At 57.9% G+C, this 22,858-nt stretch overlaps 1 protein-coding gene across 1 annotated transcript in view; it reads right to left on the bottom strand.

Annotated features, from left to right (window-relative positions):
• The window catches only part of SYT7 (synaptotagmin 7), a 59,931-nt gene extending 38,394 nt beyond the window's left edge, over positions 1-21,537 (bottom strand). The window contains 1 exon segment of the mRNA XM_079105388.1: positions 21,143-21,537. Coding sequence (XP_078961514.1) covers positions 21,143-21,173 — 31 coding nt within the window. The 5' untranslated portion in view covers positions 21,174-21,537.
• Between the last annotated feature and the right edge of the window lie 1,321 nt (positions 21,538-22,858).

The raw sequence follows: 22,858 nt of genomic DNA, 5'->3' as shown, positions 1-22,858 counted from the left end.
GGCCCAGCGGTTGCCCCCAGCTCCCAGGGCTCCCCCCCACCACTCCAGGACCCTGGAGTCCATTTGCTACCTGTCCTCTCCAGAATGCCACTTGCGTCCCCTCTCTCCCTTCCCAACTTCCTGAGCCACCTTGCTATAAGAGAAGGCCACCTGTGCAGCCCCCACCCATTCACTCGCCACGCCCACACAGCCTGCTCCTGTACAAGTGTGCAGCCCCAAACCGTGGGCAGTCCCCCTGCCTGGTTCCCTGTCAATGTCGAGGCCCACAGCAACCATGGGCTCTGAGCAGGACAACCTGCAGCAACCAAGTCCAGCCCCCTGGGCAAGTGGCTGACATCGGTGCTGCCATCTGTGGAAAAGCTGACCCTTCCTTGCTCAGAGGACGGGCCAGGAATTCCAGGTGCTCCACACTGCAAGAGTAACTTGGTCCTTACAACAACAACTCAGGTAGGTAAACATTACAAGTTTCCTGGGGAAACCCAGTCACCGAGGGGTCAAATGCATGCTTAAAGTCATTCAGCTAGTGAGTGGGAGAGCCTGGGTTCAAACCTACCATGAACTCTGAGGTATGCTCTTTGCCTTGACATCCCATCCATTAGAGGTGGATGGTTGGTGGTTCTCAAAGTGTGCTCCTTGGAACCCCTAGGGTTCCCTGGGATTTCCCAGGGGCCATCGCCATGGATGCTGAGCAGCTAAGGCTCAAACCCTGTCCAGCCACAGCAACGTCGTTTCCCTCAGCTTCGCATCTTGGACTTGTGCAGGAAGTTCCACTTGAAGAAGGGGATGTGTTACTGAGGGAAGTTGAAACCCTCCCAACGGTGACTCTGGGGTCCCCTGCAGTGTACAGAATGCCATCATCATCTAGGAAGCTAACTCTTCCCCTCCCCAAGATCCCCGAGCCCCCTCGGCATCCCTCGGACAGTCCTGGAAGGCAGGGTGGAACAAACGCTTGCCACTGCAAATTGCATTGATGTTGGGAACAAAAGTGACAAGGTGTCCTTGGCCAGTATGCCCTCAAGTGATCTCACCATCAAGGGGTGCAAGCATGTTCTCGCCTGCCAGTCAGAGCCAACCACTCCCGGAGCAGGGAGTCACTATGTCTCTGGCTGGAAGGGACCTTGGAAGTCATGAGTCAGGCCCCACCGATGCATGATGCCCTGGGCAGCCCTGGCACCGACAGGGAGCTACTTCTGCAGAAGGCTGGCCCTCCCGGAAGGCTGGTGGGCCTGCTGTGCCTTGCGCTGAGCTGACTGTCTCCCTAGAACCCTCTGCGTGGTCCTAAGCCTGCCCTCCGGGGCTGCTCTGCCGCATGATGGGCCTCCAAATCCTTGCCGACAGTTTTCATGTCCCCTTCAAGTCTTCTCCAGGCACAGCCGCCCGTCCCTTCCATCCCTCCCTCAGATGACATACATGGTTCCAAGTCCCCTATTGTCAGCATATTAACATCTGGGAAAGAAAATATTGCAGCCTAGTCAGCCTGACAGGGCTGAGTTCTGCAACCTATCCTCAGGCAGAGGAGACATCCTGGGTCCCTGAGGGTGAGACGCAGACAAGGGCAGACAGATGACATCGGGAGACCTGGGAGGTCGGGTGAGCCAGGAGCTGGGCAGAAGCAAGCCTGCTCGCCTAATCTCAGGGGTGTCTTGGGAGTGCGGCGTGGGCTCAGCCATGCTGCTGCCCCCCACCCTGGTCTGTGGTGGGCACGTCAGCTGATCAGAGCTCGGGATTAACGCTCTGAGTCCTGTGAGCAGAGCTGGTGCTCCTGGCTGCGCGGTTCCCCAAGCAGATCTCAGATCAAGCCTCTGAACCTCAGGAGGTAGCCCCGCTCCAAAGGTGGACAAAATGCCACGCACAGGCCTCCTCTCCAGCAAGTCAGCTCCGTGAGGGCAGGGCTTGGTTTCTTGCTTGCCACCATATTCCCTGCGCTGAGGACAAAGCCTGGCCGATAGCAGGTGCTCAATAAATGCTTGTTGTAAGAACGGATGTGGAAGAAAACGAGCCCTCTGGGAGTAAAGATAACAATGGAGGCTACCAGTTATTGGTCACCTACAGTATACCACACTAGGGGGCCCATGAACATAGGAGCTATCTCTGCTTTGCTCTCTGCAGAACCACTGTGAAAAGAACGGTGTCTGACACACAGAGCTGCTTAGCAAATATTTGATGAATTTCAATGCTCTTTTGTCATCGCATCAGTCACCCACACAAGATGAAAAGAAGAGATGGGATGGCCATCAGTGACAGAGTTTCAAAGCCACTTTTACATACACACACACACACACACACACACACACACACACACACATACCAGGACCCCTTCTACTTTTTCCCCATGTCCCACTTGGCCCGACATACTTCTGATTTTTCTAGACTCAAATGAAAACACCACCTCCAGGAAGCCCTCCTTGGTCTGCCCCATGGGAGTTGACTTCTCCCGCCTGAGTTCCCCTCACTCTGTGCCTGCACCCAGCTTTTACAGGGCAGCGAAGCTGAGTGCTGGGGTACACTCCTGTAATTCCAGCTACTCAGGTGGCTGTGGCAGGGGGATTGAAAGTTTGGGGCCAGCCTGGGCAACTTTACAAGCCCCCTTACAACTTAGTGAGACCCTGTGTCAAATAAAAAATGAAAAGGTCTGGGGATATAGCTCAGTGGTAGTGCACCCCTGGGTTCAATCCCCAGTACCAGATAAAAGGAAAGAAAAAAAAAAAAAAAAAAAAAAAAAAAACGTGAAGTAGAGTGAAAAAGCACCAGGCTGGAGCTGGATGGCCTAGGCTCAATTTCTGGCTCAGATTCCTCCCAGCCAGGCGACTTTAATCTCTGAGCGCCTCAGTTTCCCCATCTGTAAATGGGGCTTTACCACAGTATAGCTCTCACGGGTCTGCTGGAAAGTTTAAAGGAAAGTGTACACATAAAGCACTTGGCACAGAGCCCTTCATGGAGTAAGCAAGCAACGAATGCTGGTTATTATCATGGCGTTACCATGCCATGCCTATACTGGGGAACCTGGGCATGGAGCTGGCACCCCCGGGTGCTGAGTGAAATGAAGTGCAGAGCGGGAAACATTCTGGCCTTCCCCAGGACAGCAGGGGTCAGGAGTCACATCTTACCCACCCACTGGTCCAAGACTGGACCATAGCAAGGATCAGGGAACATCTGTGACATGGAAGGGGAAGGTGGAGGCATGGGGACAGAAAGTGGAGGTGACAGCAGGAAGCCAGGCTGGGACTCAGGTGTGAACTGCAGACCCAAGTTGGTCCCTTGCCAGGGCTCTGCCCCCACTCCCAGTTCCTTCTCATCTCCTCAGCAAGCCATGATTTATGGATGAACAGAATCAAACGGGCCGCTGGCTGCTGGGATGCCCGGGGGAGCTTCTGGAGAGGGAATGGACTTCTGAGGGCAAGCGCACCAGCTGCCCAGGGGAGCACAGGAGGAGAGCCAGAAGGGAGGCAGGTACAAATGCCCAGGCCACAGATACAGGCACCAGTGGCTCTCACACACACGTGCCACAGGGACTCCCCGGCACAGTCCCGTGTGCACATTCACACTCATAAAGCACCACACACCCACGGCCACGGCCATGACATATCCAGTGCACTCTGCCATTCATGAATCTGGACATTCGCATACTTCCCCTGGCCTGGAACTCTCTCCTGCATGAATTTGCCATCATTTGTCTACTCAAATTCTGCCTTTCCTTCCAAGGCCAAGCAGAACATGAGCAGGAGACACGCGGGCAGATGACCTGGGTTCAAGCCTCGGCTCTGTCCCTGGCCAGCTACGTGACCCAGTAGATCTCAGTGCTTACTTTCAAATGATGACAGTAAGTCAGAGAGTAAGTCCTGACTTCCCCTGCGGGGGTGGTGCCAGGACCAAAGGAGAGCTAACATTAACTGAGGACATACGATGTGGCAGACACTGTGTCAGGAAGTTTATACGCACCTTAGGTCATTCATATCCCCATTTCACAGGGGAAGAGACAGAGGCAGGGAGAAGAGACAGGGAGAAATAAAGGCACTTGAGCCTGTCCTCTCCTGCCATGCTGTCGTGGTCTCCCTCTGAGAAGAGCTACGTGACAACATTCTGTACCTTGCTCCATGGCAGGACCCACCCGTACCCAATTCTCCTCCTTCCCACAGCAGGCCACTCCTCCACACCTTGGGGTCTTGCATGAGCTGGTCCCTCTGCCTGTGCTCCTTCCTTGCATTCTCTGTCTTCAAGGCACCTAGCCAAAGATGGCCTTTGTTCCCTCCCACAATCCTTTCTGCCTTCCCAGGAACTATATTGGGTCCATAATTAGTTCTTTCTAAGTCCTTCCCACACTGGGGGCCCTTGGAGGACTGAGACCCCAGTCTCAGCCTTCGTCTCTGCAGCCCCAGGTACATAGGAGAGGCTAGGTGAGTACCTGCTCAGCACAGGCATGGAGTTTTTCAAGGCCCCAGAAAAGCCCACCTCCCACAGGAGGCCCTCCCCTGTGACAGACACAGCAGACTCTTCCTTTTCCAAATTTGAGAACTGAACCTCTGACCCATCCCCTTTTCTTGGGACTAGGCCTGTCCCCTGAAGACAGCCAGTGGGATAAAGCCTTGTCTTCCCATTGCTGAGTCTTCCGTAGCCTGCAGCCCAGACCACAGTCAGAGAAGCCTCAGGACACAGTGGTCATCTGTGTACATGGCCCTTCCCCAGAATTCTCTTGTCTTTTCACTCTTAGATGGAGACATGCATACTCCCTATGCCCAGCGGGGGCTCCCCAAACCATCCGATGTAGACTGTCCCCTTTCCTGCAGGCTGGCACCCCCAGATCCCAAGCTCTGCTCTCCTTACCAAGTGCTTTTTGTCACAGTAACTAAAGTGTGCTGGGCATCAAATCATGTCCACAGTTCTCAGCACCCCTCTGAAAGTAAACCTCTCATGCCCATTTTACAGTGAGGGAAACTGAGGTTTGAAAGGTTCAGTACTTCTCAGGAGCTCACAGCAGAAAAGAGGCAAAGCCAAGATTGGACCTGAGGTCGTGAGACTTAACGTCTGCGGCTGTCCCTCTTGTTCTACCCCAGGGGAACGATGCCTTGAAACAACTCACTTGGAAGACAGAGGCCAGAGGAGGAGACTGATGCGCACCAACTAGAGAGCAGCTAGGGAAATGGCCCGCACCCGCCTCAGGAGATTACCCAAGAGAGCCAGGGCTGAGTTTCCCCAAGCACTTCAGAGACCCCTGGGACACGCACGTTTCTTGGAACTCCCCCTCCACCAGCCCGGGTACTGGCCTTGGTAAAGCGTCCTTTGTAGATTGAGCCTCAGGCTGCCTGAGGATTCCAGAATAGGTTGGGGGGTAGGTGCTGGAGCTAGGCAGGTTAGGAGTGGAAGGAGGATGGCGTTGCCCAATGATGTGCCCAGGGCCCCCTCTCTGGTATTGACGAGGGTCCAGTCACTCTTTGGAGATGGAGCAGAGGGTGCCCTGGGTGGTCAGGGCTCGTTTGCCAGCACCTTCCCATCCTGAGCCCGCCTCCTCTCCCAGCCCCCGAGATGACGTTCAAGGTGGAGGACAGTGAACACTGGAGTCATAGGTTGTCACAGGAAGCACCCTCCACACACAGGCTGCACAGATGGGAAAGGGGGAAGACGTGAGGGCACTGAAAGTGGGCAGAACCCACCAGCCCCAGGGCAATATGGGCATGGGAAGAGGGACATTTTTGTTGCCTGAACATCCTCCCTTCTCCCCCGGGACCCAGCACGCACAGGAAAGCCAGCGAGAAGCAGGGGTGGCAGAAAGGAACAGAAACCACAGAGCCAAACCCTGAAGCCTGGACAGCCGGCAAAGCTCTGCTTCTTGGCAGCATGCAGCCATCTCTGCCCTTTCTCCACCCTGAAACGCCCCTTCCGGGCCACCCACCTTGGGAACGGGGCAGCTCTTTTCTTGCAAAAGGAAAAAGAAAATGAGATGGGCGGGAAGAAGGACAAAAGAAAAGGAAGGCAGAGAGAAGGGCAGCACTCCTTTCCCAGGCTCCCCCTGTGCCCGAGGGACATTCCCTCTGCGTGTCCTTCAGAAAGCAGCAGAGGTCCCCACAACCCCTCCGGCCTCACCTGGGGTGGGTGCAAGGCTGACAAAAGAGGAACCCCGAGGGGAACTGTTTTGGAAAGTTACAAGTAGCTGAGAATAGGGGCTTAGCACGAGCAAGCTTCCTCAACCTTGACGGTAATAAAAACAGATAATGCGTGAGTGAGCCAGGGAGAGCCTGCTGGCAGGGGCCGCAGAGGCCGGCTGGATGCAGACGGTTTAGAATTCAGACGAGATGCCAAGTGAGTAAACAGCGAAAGAAGGATTATCTGGATGGGCCAGGAGTCTTTCCAGCAAGAAATTGAACGGGGACATATTGGGATCCACAAGCACTCCGGCTCCTCACCAGGGAGCCAGGCCTGGTCAACCAGGAGGGCCTCGTCACACCTTCCCTACCTCTGCTCTCTCCTCCAGCAGAGAGAATGGCCTTGGGAAGATTGTCTCACATTTGCACCACACAGAACAGTTTGCAAAGCACCGCACACTCTACCAAGGTTTCACATCCACTGTCACATTTAATGGAGGTGGTGGGGGTGGTGTCTTCTGCCCGCCACCTCCACCATCCAGAGCTCTTGGCTTAGCAAGGTCTGAGGCATCCAGCCCCAGTATTCAGCCTCCAAAGAGGGGGAAGGGAGCAGGCAGGCCATCTGTAGACCCCAGAGAGCTGCTGAGCCGGAAGTCACCAGGGTCAAAGCTATTCAGGATGGACATGGCCAGGTGTCAGCTCTGAGCAGGGAGCCCAGGCCGAAGGGTATGTAGCCAAGAGCTAGCCAGGAACGTGCCGCCCTCCCCACCCACCTCGATCCCAAAGCTGATGAGATGCCTGGGCAGCCATGAAAATGATCATGTCTATCAGAGCAGCAGGAGCCCAAGAAAGGAGGAGCTGAGATGGAGGGCCTCTCCTCCGGAGTGCGGAGCGGAGGCAGGATCGGGGACGTGTGATGATTAAGTGCAGGCCTTGACCACTAGTTACTCCTATGAATAATGCATTGTTGTGCCTTGGCCTAAATCAGCATCTTATTGTTATTAATAATACACGGCTGCGAAGAGCTGGGTTTGGAAGAGTGTGCTGTGTTTCATGTGAGGATCTCAGAGTGCTGTAGGTTCCTCAGTTTGATGACTCAACTCTACCTCCCCAGGCCACAGGCTTCCTTACAGGCCAGGGCACCTGCTCTTCCCTGGCTCCCTCCCACCTGAGGCTTGGATCCATGAAGGCACAGGAGCAAGGAATTGTTCATTCTGGGATTCAAATCCTCAGCCAGGGCTTTTGGTGGGGGAGGGGAGTGCTCTTAATCTTTGCCAGCTCAAGGGCTCTTGAGGATGCGACAGAATGTGATGGAGTTCCCAGAGATGTTTAAGAGAGAGGCAACTAAGAGGAATCCAGGTGTGGGAGAGAGGGTTGGAGACAGACCAATGGGGATCTGAATCAAGTTATATTACTCACTGGCTGTGTGCCCTCGGTCTACTCACTTACCTCTCTGGTCCTCAGCCTTCTCACTAAGATTTAGGGTGTCAGAGTCCCTCTAGTAGGTGCTGTTTTAGTATATTATGGAGGCACTATCCTTTACACCACAATCAGGACAGAGCCCTGCAGCCAGCCAGCTAGAGTGCTGTCCATGGTGCTGAAACCCACGCCAGGCACCCTGTCCCTGTCCTTAGTGCTGAAACAGATCTCGGTCCTGATGCCGTTGGACCCTCTAGGTGGCCCTTTGCGTTTGCTCCTGGAAAGCAGAACTCAAGAGACTGGAATCTTGTCACGACTGTAGCAGTGTTTCCACTTTCCTCTGCCAGCTCCTCCCTGGTCAACCCCTAGCTGAAGCCACAGCAGAGACTAGCCAACCTCGAGGGCTCTGCTTCCTCAGATGGCGAGGACCTCAGTGAGACGTCCAGCTTGGGGGAGGTGAGGTGACCGCTTGGATGGTGCAGCTGGTGAGCGTCGAGACTGACCTGGGGAAGTGCATCTGCCTGTCTTAATCTTGCAACTCAGCTGGATCCACCTTACCATCCTTCCAAGCTCTGGAGCCTCACTACCCCTTAGGTATCTCCAGGACCACTCCGCCTCTCCACTCTCCTCAGCTCTCAGCTCTTTACCCTGCTAAGGTAAAGACCACACCCTCTTCCCTCCACGTGAGCCCACCACACTGCCTCCTGGTGGCTGGCGCCGCACTGCACCCAGAGCAGGAGCACAGAAGGTCCCCAGCGGTGGTGCTGGGCGGGCAGGGAAGGAACGGCAGACGGCCCGGCCCCCGCCGCCCCCTCACCGCTCCCGGGGCAATCTGGCACTCTGAGCTTGCACTGTTGCCCAACACCCGCACGCTCCAACTTGTCCGACTGCGTTCTGGCCTCTTTGGGTGCCATGCAGCCCAGGTCACAGAGCAGACTCCGGTCAGTCAGGCAGACCTGGGACAGACAAAACCTTCTGCTCCCTCCCCCTGGTGGGTGGGATAGACCTGTCAAAACAATACCAACCTTTTCTCCTGCTGCAGGGCCAATCCACCAGGATGAATGCAAAGACCTGTAACTTGTCTCCCCGCAGGGCAGAGGCCCCAAATTTTCATGCCCATCCAAAGAGAGCCTTGCCCACTGCCCCTCCCTAGGAAAAAGTGGGGGGGCTGGGTTAGAAGACTACAATCACAGGACACCCCGATTTCCCTGCCCTTCAGGTGGGAGTTCTTTGAGAAGCAGTTATACTTGGTAGTTTTAGGCTTAAGATTAGCCTAAGTGGTATAGAAACTCCCCTCTTTCCATAAACAAAAAGCAAAACAAATAAAACCACCTGAGGACAACACCCTGAATCATTGCTTCTCTGGATCCAGGCAGGGACTAAAGATAATAACTTTGAATTATGTAAGATCTGTCTGGTATCATTTACTGAACACTTACTATGTGCCAAGCACTGTAGTAAGAGCGCTTACAAAACCCCCTTTGGAGGAAGCACCATGTCCAGCATCTTATGGATGAAGATGGTGGGTTTCAGAGAGGCAAGGTGACCACTTAGATGGTGCAGCTGGTGAGTGTCCAGACTGACCTGGGGAAGTGCATCTGCCTGCCTTAATCTTGCAACTCAGCTGGATCCACCTTACCATCCTTCCAAGCTCTGGAGCCTCACTCCCCCTTAGGTATCTCCAGGACCACTCCGCCTCTCCCCTCTCAGCGCTCGGTAGAGAGCCACATGGAGGAAGACAATACGCCTCACACTCCGCAGCACTTACAGCCCTCAAAGTGCTTGCAAAGCCACTGTCTGAATTAAACCTCATGCTACTGAGGGACAAGGCAGGTAGAGATGACCTGGCTCTGATTTTAGAGAGAAAACTAAGACCCCAAAGAATAAGTGGCTTGTCCCAAGTTGCAGTGAGCAATAAGCCAAACCTTAGCTGAAGACCATGGGGGTGCCCGCCCAGGGCTCGCTTTCCACTTGTCCAAGGCAGGGGTCCTAAGGGTACACCAGGCAGGGATTCCTAGAGACCTTCATCTCCTAAGGGGCTTCCTGAGGCCATGACCAGGGCTGCTTTCCCCTCCTGCTCCCTAGGGGCCATCAGCTGGCTCAGCTTTAACTTGGAGTCTTGGAGTCTCATTCTAAATGAAATTTTTTTCCAGGCAATTACCTCCTGCTAATTAGGAAGCAAGGCTGCCAGTCCCTGGGCCCTAGGTTGACCCCTTTCTCAACTCACAGGAGTGGGGGTGTGGAGGTACTGGGTAATAGCACCAGCCACGGAAACTGCCTGGGTCAGGGCCTGTCAGGGCAAGGGGGAAGTGAGGGGGCAAGGAGTTCCAAGGAACTGGAAGAAGGGAGGTGGGGACGCTGGGGAAGGAGGGCCTCTGAAGTGGGAGAGAGCCAGGGAACAAGGAGCTGAAGGCACCTATATGCGCCCAAGCAGAGTAAGAGAGACCGAGGCTCCAAAGTAGCAGAGGGCACCAGGAAGATCGAAAGAACCTGGACTACAAGGGAGAAAGAAAGGAAGAATCTCAGAAATCGGAGAGAGAGAAGGGAGGATCTCCCCCTGAGAGGAAGAGGAAGCAAGGCGGTACCTGGAAAATGGCTATGATTACAGGAGAGGAAAAGGCAGGGAAGGGGAGAGACTAGGAGACTCCAGGGAAGGAAAGGAGAGAGGAAGGACAGGGAGGAAGGAGGAATTGCTGAAGGAAAACCCCGGGGAGAAGGGGGAGGAGAATGGGGGAGGACAGCTTGGAGTGGCAGCTCCCAGAGTCCCAAGAAGGGCTCTCTCTATGTCATTGTCCTTGAGCTTCCCCCAATGTCAGTGCCCAGCCAGCCGGGCCTGCACACCCTCCTACGCAGCCACAGGTGCAGGCGGGCACGATGGCAGGCCACCAGCCGGCTCAGGCCCCAGAAGCTCCACTCACTGGGGGCAGACAGCCGATCTCCCTCCCTGCCAACCCACGGGCCAAGCCAGGACCCTCCTGGGTCCCACAGCACTGTGACCAGGTGCCTCTGCATCTGTGTTGTCCAGCCTCTTTACATTTTAGAAAGATCAAGACCAAAGAGAAAATGGTGCTTGTCCAAGGTCATACAGCAAGTGGGCGATGAAGCCAGATGCAGAAGGCTCAAGGGCTGAGTCCCAGAGGTGGGTCCTGTTCTCTCTGGGGGACACAGGAGGTAAGATGGATCTCCATTGCCAGCAGCCGGTCCCTGATCAGAGCCCTGTGGAGTATGGGCGGCAAATGGAAGGGAAAAGGGTGGCCAGGGGCTGGAAGGGAAGTAAAGGAAGTGGCCACTTATGGAGCACGGAGCGGAGGGCTCTGCAGCTCACCTCACTGAGCGCTTACCAAGGACAGTGTGCCAGCTACTTAAGACATGACCTGCAGGATCCTATTTGGCCCCAAGACAACCCTGTCAATAGTACATATCACTATTATCCCAAGAAAGGGAAGAAAGTGAGCCTCAGGAGGATGAGTGACAGCCAAGCCAATGGCTTAACTGGAACTCAGGTCACTAGCCACATTGAGGCCACTGACCTGAGGGACGCCTCTGATATGGCATTATCTGAAGATGTTGAGGTCCGTGAGCTCCCAGGATCCGAACCCAGCTGTAGTAGAATCTAGGCCCCAGAAGCCAATAGGACTGCAGTTGTGTACGTGGGGACTTCTTGTGGCCCCAATGGGGTGGAGGCAGTACAAGACTTGCACAGCCCTCTATGAAGGCACTGCTGTCTGATATCCAGACTCGGCTCTGCCACTAGCTTCCCATGTGATTCTGGGTAGGTCATCTGCCCTCTCTGGGCCCTGGTGCTCTCACCTACACCATCAAACGGTGGGACTGGATAATGACAGCCCCTACCCGTGTGGTGCTGACAGGCCCAGTTCTAGGGGGTCCACACACAGTAACTCGTCCTGTCCTCCCAGTGGCCCCAAGTTGGGACAGTCATCTCCATTCCACTCAGGAAATGGAGTCATCTCCATTCCATTCAGGAAAGAGAGCACTGTGAAGCACAATGCCCAGGGTCACAAAGCAACCCAGGCACAGTGGACCTGAGATCTGGACCCCAACACCCCTAGCCCCGAGCCCTGCTCTCGTTCCCGCTCTGCATTATTTCCTTGAGGACTCTCTCCGCCCTGTGGGGTGCCTGAGAGGTCTGTCCACGGCCCTCTGCGTAGGCACCTGTGCCATCACGTTTTCACACGGAAGCACATCCTGTCAGGTGCCTGCGCGAAGTGACGTGTCTGCTCATGCTTCCACCTGGCACAGCCACACTGGGTCACACATGCCCACGATTCCCAGCCGCAACAACCAGGCCAACTGCAGCAGGTACACGCACGTGTCCCCCTCTCTGGGCACTGGTTGATTTGTGGGGACGGTATGGCACTCTGCAGCACACAGCCACGTGGCGGTGACGTGGGCCACCACACCCTTCTCCTCTGCTTCCCTCTAGTGCCTGGGTGGCTGACACGTCACATCACACACCTGCCGCACCCCCATCCCCGCTGCTTTCCTCACGCCTCTCCCCTCACAGAAGCGGGCACCTTCTCCAGGAAGGAAGCAGGCTGGAGCACAGCCTGGCTCCCACGGCCCACGGATGCCAGCCAGCCCGGGGGTGGGGAGGCAGAAGCAGGCAGCAGCCAGAGGCTCTGGGGTCCTGGGGCCCACAGATCCCATCAGAGGAGGAGCCCTCTCTCAGTCTTGAGTGCCCAGATGAGTTCTTGAGATTCTAGGGATACTGGCCCTCCTTGGTCATTGCCAGATATGGGGCCAGATGCGGATCTGGGGACAGAGGGTCTGGGCAGGACTGTGGTGCCACTAGGGCTCCTTACCATTGCACCCCTCACCCCATTCCTGGTCCCTGCTCTCTCCTCCCCCTGCCCAAGCATCTCAGAGTCCTGGGTATTTTTAGGCCTCAGCTGACAGGCTGTGAAATCGCTCCCTTCGCACCTCCCCAACCAGGCGGGGGCTGGAGAGGGAGGAATGAGGTTGGGGGGGGCACACAGACAATTCACCAGGCTCCTTCAGGGCTGGCAGGTGCCAAGCAGGGAGTAAGGGGCTCCTCCCTTCTCCCTGAGTCTCCCCTGGGGAGAGATCCCTCCACCTTGCCTGGAGAAGAGAACAGAGACCGGGTGGGATGGAGCCTCTGTTTCACTCGGGGACTTGAGAACAAAGGCTTCAGAGGACAGCCCAAGCACTAAAAGAGGCGCTAGGGACACCTTCCGAGTCCAGCTCTGCAGCCAATACCAACTCCTAGTGTTCTCTTCTGAGAGACAGGCTGAGAGACAGGCTGGCTTGGATCCTAGTAGGATACGAGAGGTGCCAGGCAGTGCAGCCCAATGGTTAAGTCCTAGCCTTTCTAGTGAGGCTGACACAAATCCTTATCCTTGCTCTGCTGAATGGCCTGGCAAGACCCTCCAGCTCTCTGGGCCTCAGTCTCCCCATCTGTACAACAGTGGTAAGGATAGTGCCCTTGTAGGACAGCTATGAAGATGAAATAATGTATAAAAAGAACAAGGTGAACCATGAGATCCTCCCTGGCTGCTTCCCTGGCCTTTAATTTTGTCCCAACCACCCCTTCTCTGGGCTGGCTTTCTTTCTGTGATCCCTGCAGCAGAGGCTTACAGTTCATCCTGTCATCAGGCTCTCTGGTGACGGTCTGACCACCTGCCCCACTCCAATGGAACGAATCCCCAGCTGCGGGGTGTGAGTGCCCTAGCCCACCTTCCTGCTGCTTGCTGCAGGGCACACACACACATCAAGTGTGCACACGGAACCAAATGTCAACATGTGTGCATACTCCAGCACCTTGGCGTGGGGCGTTTGCCCTGGATGACCCCCAATGGGAGTGGGAAGATGTACCCAGGCCCTGCTGAGAATGGGCCCCTGTGCCAGGGGCTGTGGGCATGGAGAGGGAGGCGGCCCGCCTAGTTGCCGTGGAGACAGGTTTGTTTGGGTGGGGCTCTGGAGCTCAGGCCTGGTGGATGGAGTGTGAGCTGTGTGGCTCCCCAGGCCTGGTCCTGGAGCGCGTGGCGGAGTGGGCTGGGTGCAGAACCCATCCTCGGGAGCATTAACCTTGTCTCTGGGGCCCTGGATCTGCTCCCCTTAGCTTTACATCTCTCCCAGAGAGGCCTCCTCTGATGCCTCAGGCACAAGGGCAAGCCTCCTTGGGGCGCTCATTGATGCGTCAGGTTACCGTGACCGCCCACTACCTGCCACAAGCTTGACAAAGGCAGGGAGGGCCCCAGTCCAGCATGGTACCACAGATCTCCTGGTACTAATGCCTTGGCAGCCAGGTGAAAGACAAAGGAAGGGCTACACAGAGACAGGCCCAGGTAGCTCACAGCCGAGACTCTGGCTGCATCTACCTGCCTGCCTCCAGGCTCCACTGCTGCGCCACGGAAGTTCTTTCTAGCGGTCTGCTCCAAAGCCTCCATTGCCTTGATTTTAAAACAAAAATCCAGTTTTCCTATTTCTGAATGGCAGTCCATTTGTAATCTGGCCCGACCTATCTTCCCAAGTCTCATCTCCTTCTACAGTCCCCCAAGGTCACCCTCCCAACCACATTCAAGCACTCCCTGCTACCTCAAAGGGCTAAGACCCTCAGCACACTGGGCCCCACCTTGCCAAAAACCTCACCTGTGGTTGCTCACATTGCAGACTCTTATTCTTCCTTCAAGATCCAAGGCCCTGCACCCATAGCTCATGATCTTGGGCAGTGGCATGGCTGGGATCCCAGACAGTCCCTTTTTTCTTTTGTAGTACTGGAGATTGGACCCAGAGGCACTCTACCACTGACCTACATCCCCAGCTCTTTTTTTTGAAACAGGGTCTTGCTAAGTCCCTGAGGCTGGCCCTGAACTTGTGATCTTCCAGCTTCAGCCTCCTGAGTCGCCAGGATTACAAACATGCACCACAGGGCCAGGTTTCTGGACCAACTTCTAATTCCAAGTTCCCACTTCTCAGGGCGTTCTGAGACCCAGCGTGCAGAGAGCCGGCAGCACGTCTGTGCCACTCTGATGGTAACTAGCTGGCATTGGCCCACTGGAGCCCTCCCCAGCTCCTCCACCAAGGCGTGTCCTCCTCAGAGCTTCCAGAACCCTCATCCCACACATCAATCACTCGGTACAGATAATGTTGATAACAGCCGAGTGTTTACTACGTGCTAGGCCCTCCTGAAAGACTGTTCCTGCCTTACCCCACCTCATCCTCAAGCCACCCAGGAAGAGCCGTCATCATGCACATTTAAGAGAGGAGAAAAACCGGAGGTCACAGCGGTGGAGCAAAGTGCTGCGGGGACATAGCAGATGACACCTCTGCCAGGACTCACACGACAGCTGTTTGAGACCAGAGCCCTGGGTTAAGCGAGCCATTCCTGATGGCACGTATATAAGGTGCTTAGCATACACTAGGCACTCCAAAGAGCTTGCTGTCCGGGGACTATTGCTGTTATCAGGAGAGCGGGCAGGGTGTGCTGGGTGACTGAGAGGGACTGCTTAAGCACCAGACCCCCCACCCGACTCCTCATGAAAGAAGCAGCTCCAAGGAGCCCTTGGCTGCCAGGGATAGGGTCAGGGATGGCAAGGAGGTGGGCAGGAAGCCCCACTCTCAGACATGGTGGGCTTGGGAGAATGTGAGGGGTGCTAGAGGGAGCAACTACTCGAGGGGGCTGTGTGGGCCCAGGCTGGACCGAGCCTGAGAAGGCTGACCATGGGCTGGTTGTGCTGGCTATAGCTCTCTGGTCCCGCTGACACCACCCCATGGTAATGAGACGGATCCAATTTGTACCCAGAGCCCCGCCGGGAGCAGCTGCGCAGCAGGGTTTGAAGTAATTTAATTGGACACATTAGCCACACGGCTCTCTCCTTCACTCCCCTCGTGCAGGGCCTCACGCCGGCTCCCCTTTCATGCCACCAGACCCTGGCTGGGGGCAGGGTGCAAGCCCCACTAACCAGCCGGGACTGGCCATCAGCACTCTCCCCTGGAGTTCCTGGGGGCCTGAGCACCAGAGGGCTCTCCAGGCTAAGTTCTCACCTTTCTCTGGTGCAGGAGGAAACAATGGGATCCACTGAACCTGGGGTTCAGACCTCTTCTGCTATCTCTTCCAGTGGACAGAATGGGGTCACCCCTTTTGTCCCTTGGCAGCCCTAGAAGTCCCCAGTTTCCTGGTCTTCAGGAAGGACACTGAAGAAGCAGGACCGTGGCATGTGCATGTTCTGACAGCAACTTTGGTTTTGTGGCTGTCAGGGTCACTACTGAGACAGGGGGCGGCCCTCCTCTTAGGGCTCTGGGGGAGGGGTACATACACCCATGGACAAGAGTGACTACGCCAGACACACACACACACACACACACACACACACACACACACACACACACACACACAGTCACGGTGATGCTTGTGTCCTACCCACAGAAGCTCCCACGAACATCCCACAACCATACGCAAGCCTGCTTACAACCAGGTGAGGCCCTCCCTGCAGACAGAGGTGTTGGAGGTAGCCAAGCAGGCAGGTGGGAGGGTGTGGCAGGGGGCAGGCAGGGTCCCTAGAGGTCACTGGCTCCGCCTGGCCGAGTACAGGGCGTTGGGGGGAGCAGGGAGGAGCCCTCCCCAATACTTGCCGCCACAGCTCCCTGCGCACCTCAACGCACCTCCCTACAAATACACTCATTAGCTGCTGTTTACAGCGGGCACGGCACTCAGATGAGTGCAGCTATTACGGCCGGCCAGCTGCCGCCTGCGCCCGCACACGCACACGCACATAGGTACACAGAGACCCGGTGCAGCGCACACCGCCCCGCCTCCTCTGCCACCGGCGCTGGAGCCCTGCACGCACAGTCACATGAACAGATCAATTCCCCAGACATCCCAGCTCACCGTACAAGTGGACTCCCAGCCTGGCCCCACCGGCCACACACCTCTTCCAAGGGGACCTTCCAGGTAGAGGCTGCAGAGCCCCCAGAGCAGGCCTGACCGCCAGTCCACCTTCACACCAACGGGTCTGGAATTCCAGGCGCAGTCTCTGGGCGCCATCCAGCCCCTTCCACAGGTCCCACGCCGTCTGCCAATTCTGTTCCAGCCCTCGGGGAATTCTGCTGGGTGAGACCAAAGCCCTGCCCTCCAGACACAAATTGGACAGGGCCCAGGAAGGCTGCCCTGTTGCCTGGAAGGTCAGGGACCTTCGTGTCCATGGAACTGGCATGATCCGCTTGGCACCACTGGCTGGGCTTCCCTGGCAAGGCAGGAGGGCACCCAGGCTGGGGCTGGCACAAGCTGACTCCGGCACCTGGCCAGACCAGTGACCTCCCTGGGAGAGAAAGCAGACCTCACTGGCTACAAGTACCACCTGGCAGGCACTGTCCATGGAGCAGGGGGCAGGTTCCAAGCAGGGCTGGCTCTGCCCACCTGAGATGCCCCAGTGCCTCTGAGGCCATGGAGCCGAGACTCCTCCCCCAGGCAAGAGTCCTCTGCTCAGCACTGGGTCCCCTTCCTCCACGTGGCCCCCTCACCAGCTCCTCCCTGCTGTGCTCAGTTTTACTCGCTTGGCGGAAGCAGTTATTGAAAACGGTCCATCAGATTCAATAAGGATGCAGTCCCTGAGAGGATGGGTGGGGATGTGGCTCAGCGGTAGCGCGCTTACCTAGTGTGCGTGAGGCCCTGGGTTCCATGCCCAGCATGGAGGGAGGGTGAGTCCTTGAGAGAACGGGGTGGGCAAGAGTGGGGGTGAGGGGAAAGGTGGGGAGGAGGAGGGGTGGGGGGAAGGGGACCATGTCCTTCTTCTCTGCCCTCCCCACACAGCAGTGCTGGGGGGCCAGGAGGAGCAGCCCCCACTGGCATGCTACACTGTCCCTGAGGCCTGAGCTTCAGGGGGTCAGGACTCGGCTGGCCTAAGGCAGTCTTTGATCACCTGATGCCCACCTGTACTTCTGCCTCCCAGCTGTCCCCTCACCTGCCACCAGCTGGCCTGGATGTTCCCATCCCCCTTTAGCCTGCTCTAGCTGCTTTCTGAGGGGCTTTGGGGCCATCTCTGTCCCCACCATCCTCCAGTTCTTGAGCACCTAGATTGTTGGTGGAGCTGTGCCCACAAGGCCACAGAGCAGCATGATTAAGGCCAAGGAGGGGCAGGTCTCCACAGCAACTCTACAGCTTGGAGGTGGTGACTCTGGCCCACACCCCCTAGAGGGCATCCTCTCCCACCCTGGGTGTGAGACCTGCTCAGCCCCAGATCCCTCTCCTGCCATGACTTTTGGGAGACAAGACTCTGGCCTAAGCCCAGGGTATAGACAGGGTGACCTGGGCACATGGAGCTTGGGAGGTCGGGAGAGAAGGTTGTCAGTGAAATGATGGGCCAGAGTCAGGCCTCCTTGGACCATCCCACACCCCAGCCCTGGCCCCTGACCCTGGGGATCCTCCTACTGTACCCCTAATCTGCCCTTGTAGCCCATACCCCTAACTCCTGATTCATACACACAGCCTCATCAGCCTCTGCACCTAACTTGTGCCCAGTGAGTGGAGGGTTACCTGGACCAACTCTGTGGGTCCTTCTGCCTTAGGAAGGAGACCTGCCATGCCAAGGGCCCCTGCCCATGCAGTGGGAAGGGCACTGCTGCCCATGCCCCCAGGAAATGACCTGCCTGACAGAGTGTCTGTAGGGGACAGATCCCACTAACAGGTGGGACAGATGAAGGTTTTGAGTACAGCTGCCCCTGAGGGGACAAGTTCACAGAGGGCTGGGGCTGGGGGGCAGCCCCCGGAGCAGACCTCTCTCCCAGCAGGCCCCTCTCTGGCCTTGCTCACCAGCTCACCGCAAGGTCACCTCTCCCTCCCTCCTCCTCCCTGCTGCCATCCTGCCTGCCCACTGCAACGCTGACCCCTGCAGGCCTGTTGAGGCCCTGCCCGGCTTGGGGACAGGCAATTGGAGGGACAGAGGGAAGTTCAGTTTCGGGAAGCACAGAGATAGAGGGTAGGGAGAGGACAGAGGGGAGGCTGCAGGTTTGGACCAGAGTTCAGAGCAGGAGCCATGGGTGTGCATGGGAGGGGACAGGTCTGCGCTCCTGTTCCCCATGGGGATCTCGTTTCTTCCCACAGTCCCTTTCTTCATAATACACCGGCGCAGAGTGTGTAGTGCCTGGGGATAGGAGCCTAAGTGGGGAGGGAAGAGCACCCACCAGGTAAGGTCTTAACCCTACACTGAGCCCTGTGGGGACCTGCAGAATGAGTAGGTAGAGGGAGGGAGAAAGCACCCCAGGGACACTCTGGATCCAGTCTGGGGCTTTGGGGGAGGAGGAGGGGACAAGAAGTGTTTTAAAAAGCAGGATCGGTCCGCAGGTGTTCCTGAGGGGGGTGGAGGAGAAGATGAGGATCTAAGAGGTTCTGGCTCCTGGGGGACCAGAGGGGAAAGGAGGGACTGGCCTGAGTCACACAGGAATCAATATGCATTTCTTACTCCCACCTGGCACCAAGAAAAGGGAACGGGGGGGGGGGGAGGCAGAAAACGGGGCACAGAGCTCTGGCTGGGGGAACAGCATCAGGGGGCCCTTGAGTGAGCTGAGAGAGGAAGCTGACTGGAGCTCTAGGGAGTATAGGAGGTGGGCACAGAGGCCAAATGGAGGTCTCTGACCCTCTGGGGATTCCTGGATGCCTAGGATCCAAACAGTTCCTGCCCTCCCCAGCCTCTCCTCACCCCACCCAGTGAGTGCTTCGGGTCAGCCCCCTTCCTCCTCAGAGTGCCCCTGCCGGAGGTGCTGGGGAGCCCTGCAGCTGCAGGGGGGCAGGACAGGTCCCAACCCCAGACAGAGAGATTCCACTAGGGAGGGAGAAGGAGAGGCCAATGGGATGCCAGTCCAGGCCCTCTGCCCAGAAGATGCCAAGCCCATCGAAGTTGGCCTCCATGGAGAGGGCAGGGGTGCAGGGAGGAATGGTGATGTCATAGTGCCCAGGCGTGGGAGGGCTGAGGAGCGGGGAGAGGGTGGAAGGCAGGGCCCCAGGCCAGTGGCCTAACTGGAAAGGAAGAGGGCCTGGCAGGGCAAGGGGAGGGGACGGTCCTCATGCATCCCCGCTTCCAGCCTCATACCCTGAACTGGTCTCTCAACTAAGCTACTGCCTTCTGAGAGGGTGAACCAAGCGAGAGAATGCCCCTGCCCCCTGCCTGGTGCTGGAAGCTGGTTCTTCTTGGGGAAAGATGCCAGGGTTGTGACCTGGGTCCAGAAGAAGGGAGGACTCTCCAAAGGCAATGCCCCTGCAGCCCTTACCTAGAGGACAATCATGGAAGGGGACGAGGTTCCAGAGGAGAAGAGGAGTCTCCTTTCCCCCCAAACCCAAGTGCTGAGTGAGCACAATACCTGGCGCCCAGTAGGTGGTCCCCAGTCCACTTGGGCTGGAATGAACTGACAAGGGTGAGAGCCTGCTTTTCAGGAGGCAGGGACGGGCTGAGGCTGCTCCTCCAGGAGAAAGAGCAAGTGCGGGCTGGGGCAAGAGCAGGCAAAGCCGGCGCCCACCAGCCTATCCTCCGACCAGCCCGCCCTCAGGAATCTCAGGAGGAGCCTTCTGTGGAGGGTCTGCGGCTGATTCCTCCCTCCAGCACCTGCACCCCAGGTGCAGCAGAGAGCCCACCAGACCCTTCATCTGGGACTAGGTCCTTGATTGAAGTGGTGCTTTCAGTGTTGGACAGCAACCCAGAAACAGAGACCCCATACCAGAATTGGTAGGCTGGGGGAGGTCCTGAGTCAGGGGGAGCACCCCAGATAGAAGCTGGGACTGAGCCTGGGCAGGAGCTGCAGGGGACCTGCCTACAGGTGGGCACTGCGTGAGGAGGCGTCAGAAACCAAGGAGGAAATGGCAGAGCAATTTCCCGAGGAAGGAGAAGGGATTGCTGGCTTGGGCTTGGAGGATGATAAGCAGATAGTGGGCTCGCGGCCACTCCCTTTGAGGAGAAATGCAAAGGGGTGCCGCCCCTCCCCCTCCCACCCCCGACGAAACTGGAGTGAGTTTGGGGTTCTTTGCTTCCCCCTCCTCAAGCCTGGGAGAACATTTCCCCGGGCACCCCCCATTGTCACCGGCCACTGCGCTCTTTCCCTCCAGGTACCCCTACCTCCCCTTTCAACGCTCCTGCGGTTCCCCACCCCCCAGAAGCTTCCCAGCCTTGCTGCTGCACCAGATTCCCACTTGCCCCCTGGCACCCTCTCAATTCACAGTTGGCACGGCCAATGCCACTCTGCTCCCCTGTGCCCACGATCGTGGCCCAAAGCAACCGGATCCTCACCTTGGGGTCCCCCAGCGCTAACATCCCAGGGCACTGGTGCTGGGGAGCGGGGGGTACCCCTGAGGGCACTGCCCTGCTCCCGCGGGGGCAGTGGCTCCTCGCTCCGCCACACACGTTGTCCTTGGGCTGCTGGGGGGTGGGGGGGAGGTCCTTGTGGGGACACTGCGAAGCCGGCCCCAGGCATCAAGCCTGGCAGTGTCGGGACTGCGGGGGTCGAGGTCCGAGCCGCTGCCACTCGAACCCGAGCCCCCGGGGCTGGGATGACCCTGGGGGACAGTCGGTAAGGCTCCAGCCGACAGCAGCCCCAGGCTGAGGCTCCGAGACGGCGCCTGGCGCTGCCGCCGTCCTGCCCGCCGGTGCGGGGCGCCCCAGCCCGCGCGGGGCCGCGCTTACCTGGGCTGGCCGCCTCCGGGTCCCGGTACATGGTCCCCTCGTCGCCGGCTCCCTCCGGGCTCCTCAGAGCCGCCCGCGGCCGAGCGCTGCTCCGCCGCCGCTGCAGGGCATGGGGCCGGGCGACCCCCGGGGGCGGGTCCGAGGGCGGGGGCCGCGCGGGCTGCACCGAGCCGCGGAGCCGGGGAGCTGGGGCCGCCCGCCAGCCCTCCCGCCCGCCCGCGGAGCACGCTGCCGCCGCTGCCGAGCCGCGCTGAGCCTCCTCCCTCCGGCCTGCGCGCCGCGTGTGCGCGCCGGAGCGAATGTAAGTGTGTACGAGGCCGTGTGTATGTGTGTGTGTGAGCGCGTGTGTGAGCGCGCCCGGGGCACCGCCGGCGCCGCCCGCCTAACGCCGAGCGCCGCTGCCACCGCCACCGCCTGCGCCCGCTGCCGCCCGCTGCCGGCCGCGCGCCGCACTGCAGCCCGCGCCCGCCGCCGCCCGGAGCCGCCCCGAGGGCACGGCCGCCGCCCCGCGTGCCCCGCCCGCCCGTGGCCCCCGCGGGGAGGGCTGCAGAGCCCCACGGCTAGATTCTTTGAGCCCGCGGGTCCCTCCGCACTGCGCGACCAACTCTGTCCGTGCGCCCCAGCTGGCCGGAGCCTCGCATGGGGCAGGGCGGCGGAGCCGGCCACCTCCTCCGAGGTGCCCTTTGGCTCCGTTCCGAAAGGCATGGAGCTCCACTCCGGGTTTTCCGCCCGGTGGCCGCTCGAGGGCGTCAGCTCTGGACTCGACTCCGCAGCGGTACTGGGAAGACGAGATGGTGTGTGCAAAAACCCGGAGTGGAGTTTTGCCAGAACAGGGCCTGCGCCCGCTTACTCTGATCATTCTCACAGCTTGCACGCAGTGGGAGCCGAAAGGGCTAGGATCGCTGCTCTCTGTGGGACGCTTGATCTAATGACCCTCCTCATTCACCCCACATAAGAAGAAGCATATCCTTCAGCCTCTGCTCATCCTTCTGCTGCTGTTCTTCCTCTGTCCCTTCCCTCTTTTCCTTGACCCAGCACATACCTCTTTGGTAGGAAAGAAATGCCCATTTCCCCTGCTAACCCTCGGAATCTCTTGACCCTCTCTGCCTCTGTGCCCTCTCAGCACAGCCCAAGTTCTGGTAAACTCTACTTCTCCTTCCTTCACAGAATGGGGAAAAAATTTGATTCTGGGAAAAGGAGGAGAGATTCATCTCCCAAGAATTGTAAAGGCCTGTAACTGAACCATTGGCGGTAGCAGGTATGGAGACCTGCTTGTACACACCTACACACCTAATTGTCTGCATACACACAAGCACACAGACAGGCCTAGCACACAAAGAGACACAGACACTTCCCATGGTGCAGGTCTTGCCCCTACCCTGAGCTGAGGTGGGCAAAATCCCAGGTCTCTGGCAGCATCCTGCCTTTTCCTCTGCTGAGAATGCAGTTCGCAGGTGAACCAGGCTTTTCCGAGTCCAGAAATCCAACTAACTGCCTTAATCCCAAGCAGCTCACGCCCAGCCACACCCCACCTTCCCACAGCACAGTAGGTAGCCAGGACCCAAGGGACAGATCTCAGTCCCAAGTTCCCCTAACACACACACGCACACACACACACACACACCCCATTCCCTGGAACTCACAGGGAACCTCCGCCCTCCCCACCAACACACACACACACACATACATTCACCTCCACCCACAGCTTTTCCGGTT

This window comes from Sciurus vulgaris (genome assembly GCF_902686455.1).
Source record: "Sciurus vulgaris genome assembly, chromosome: 11".
Classification (NCBI taxonomy): Eukaryota; Metazoa; Chordata; class Mammalia; order Rodentia; family Sciuridae; genus Sciurus; species Sciurus vulgaris.
This window is presented reverse-complemented; position numbering and strand designations above follow the sequence as displayed.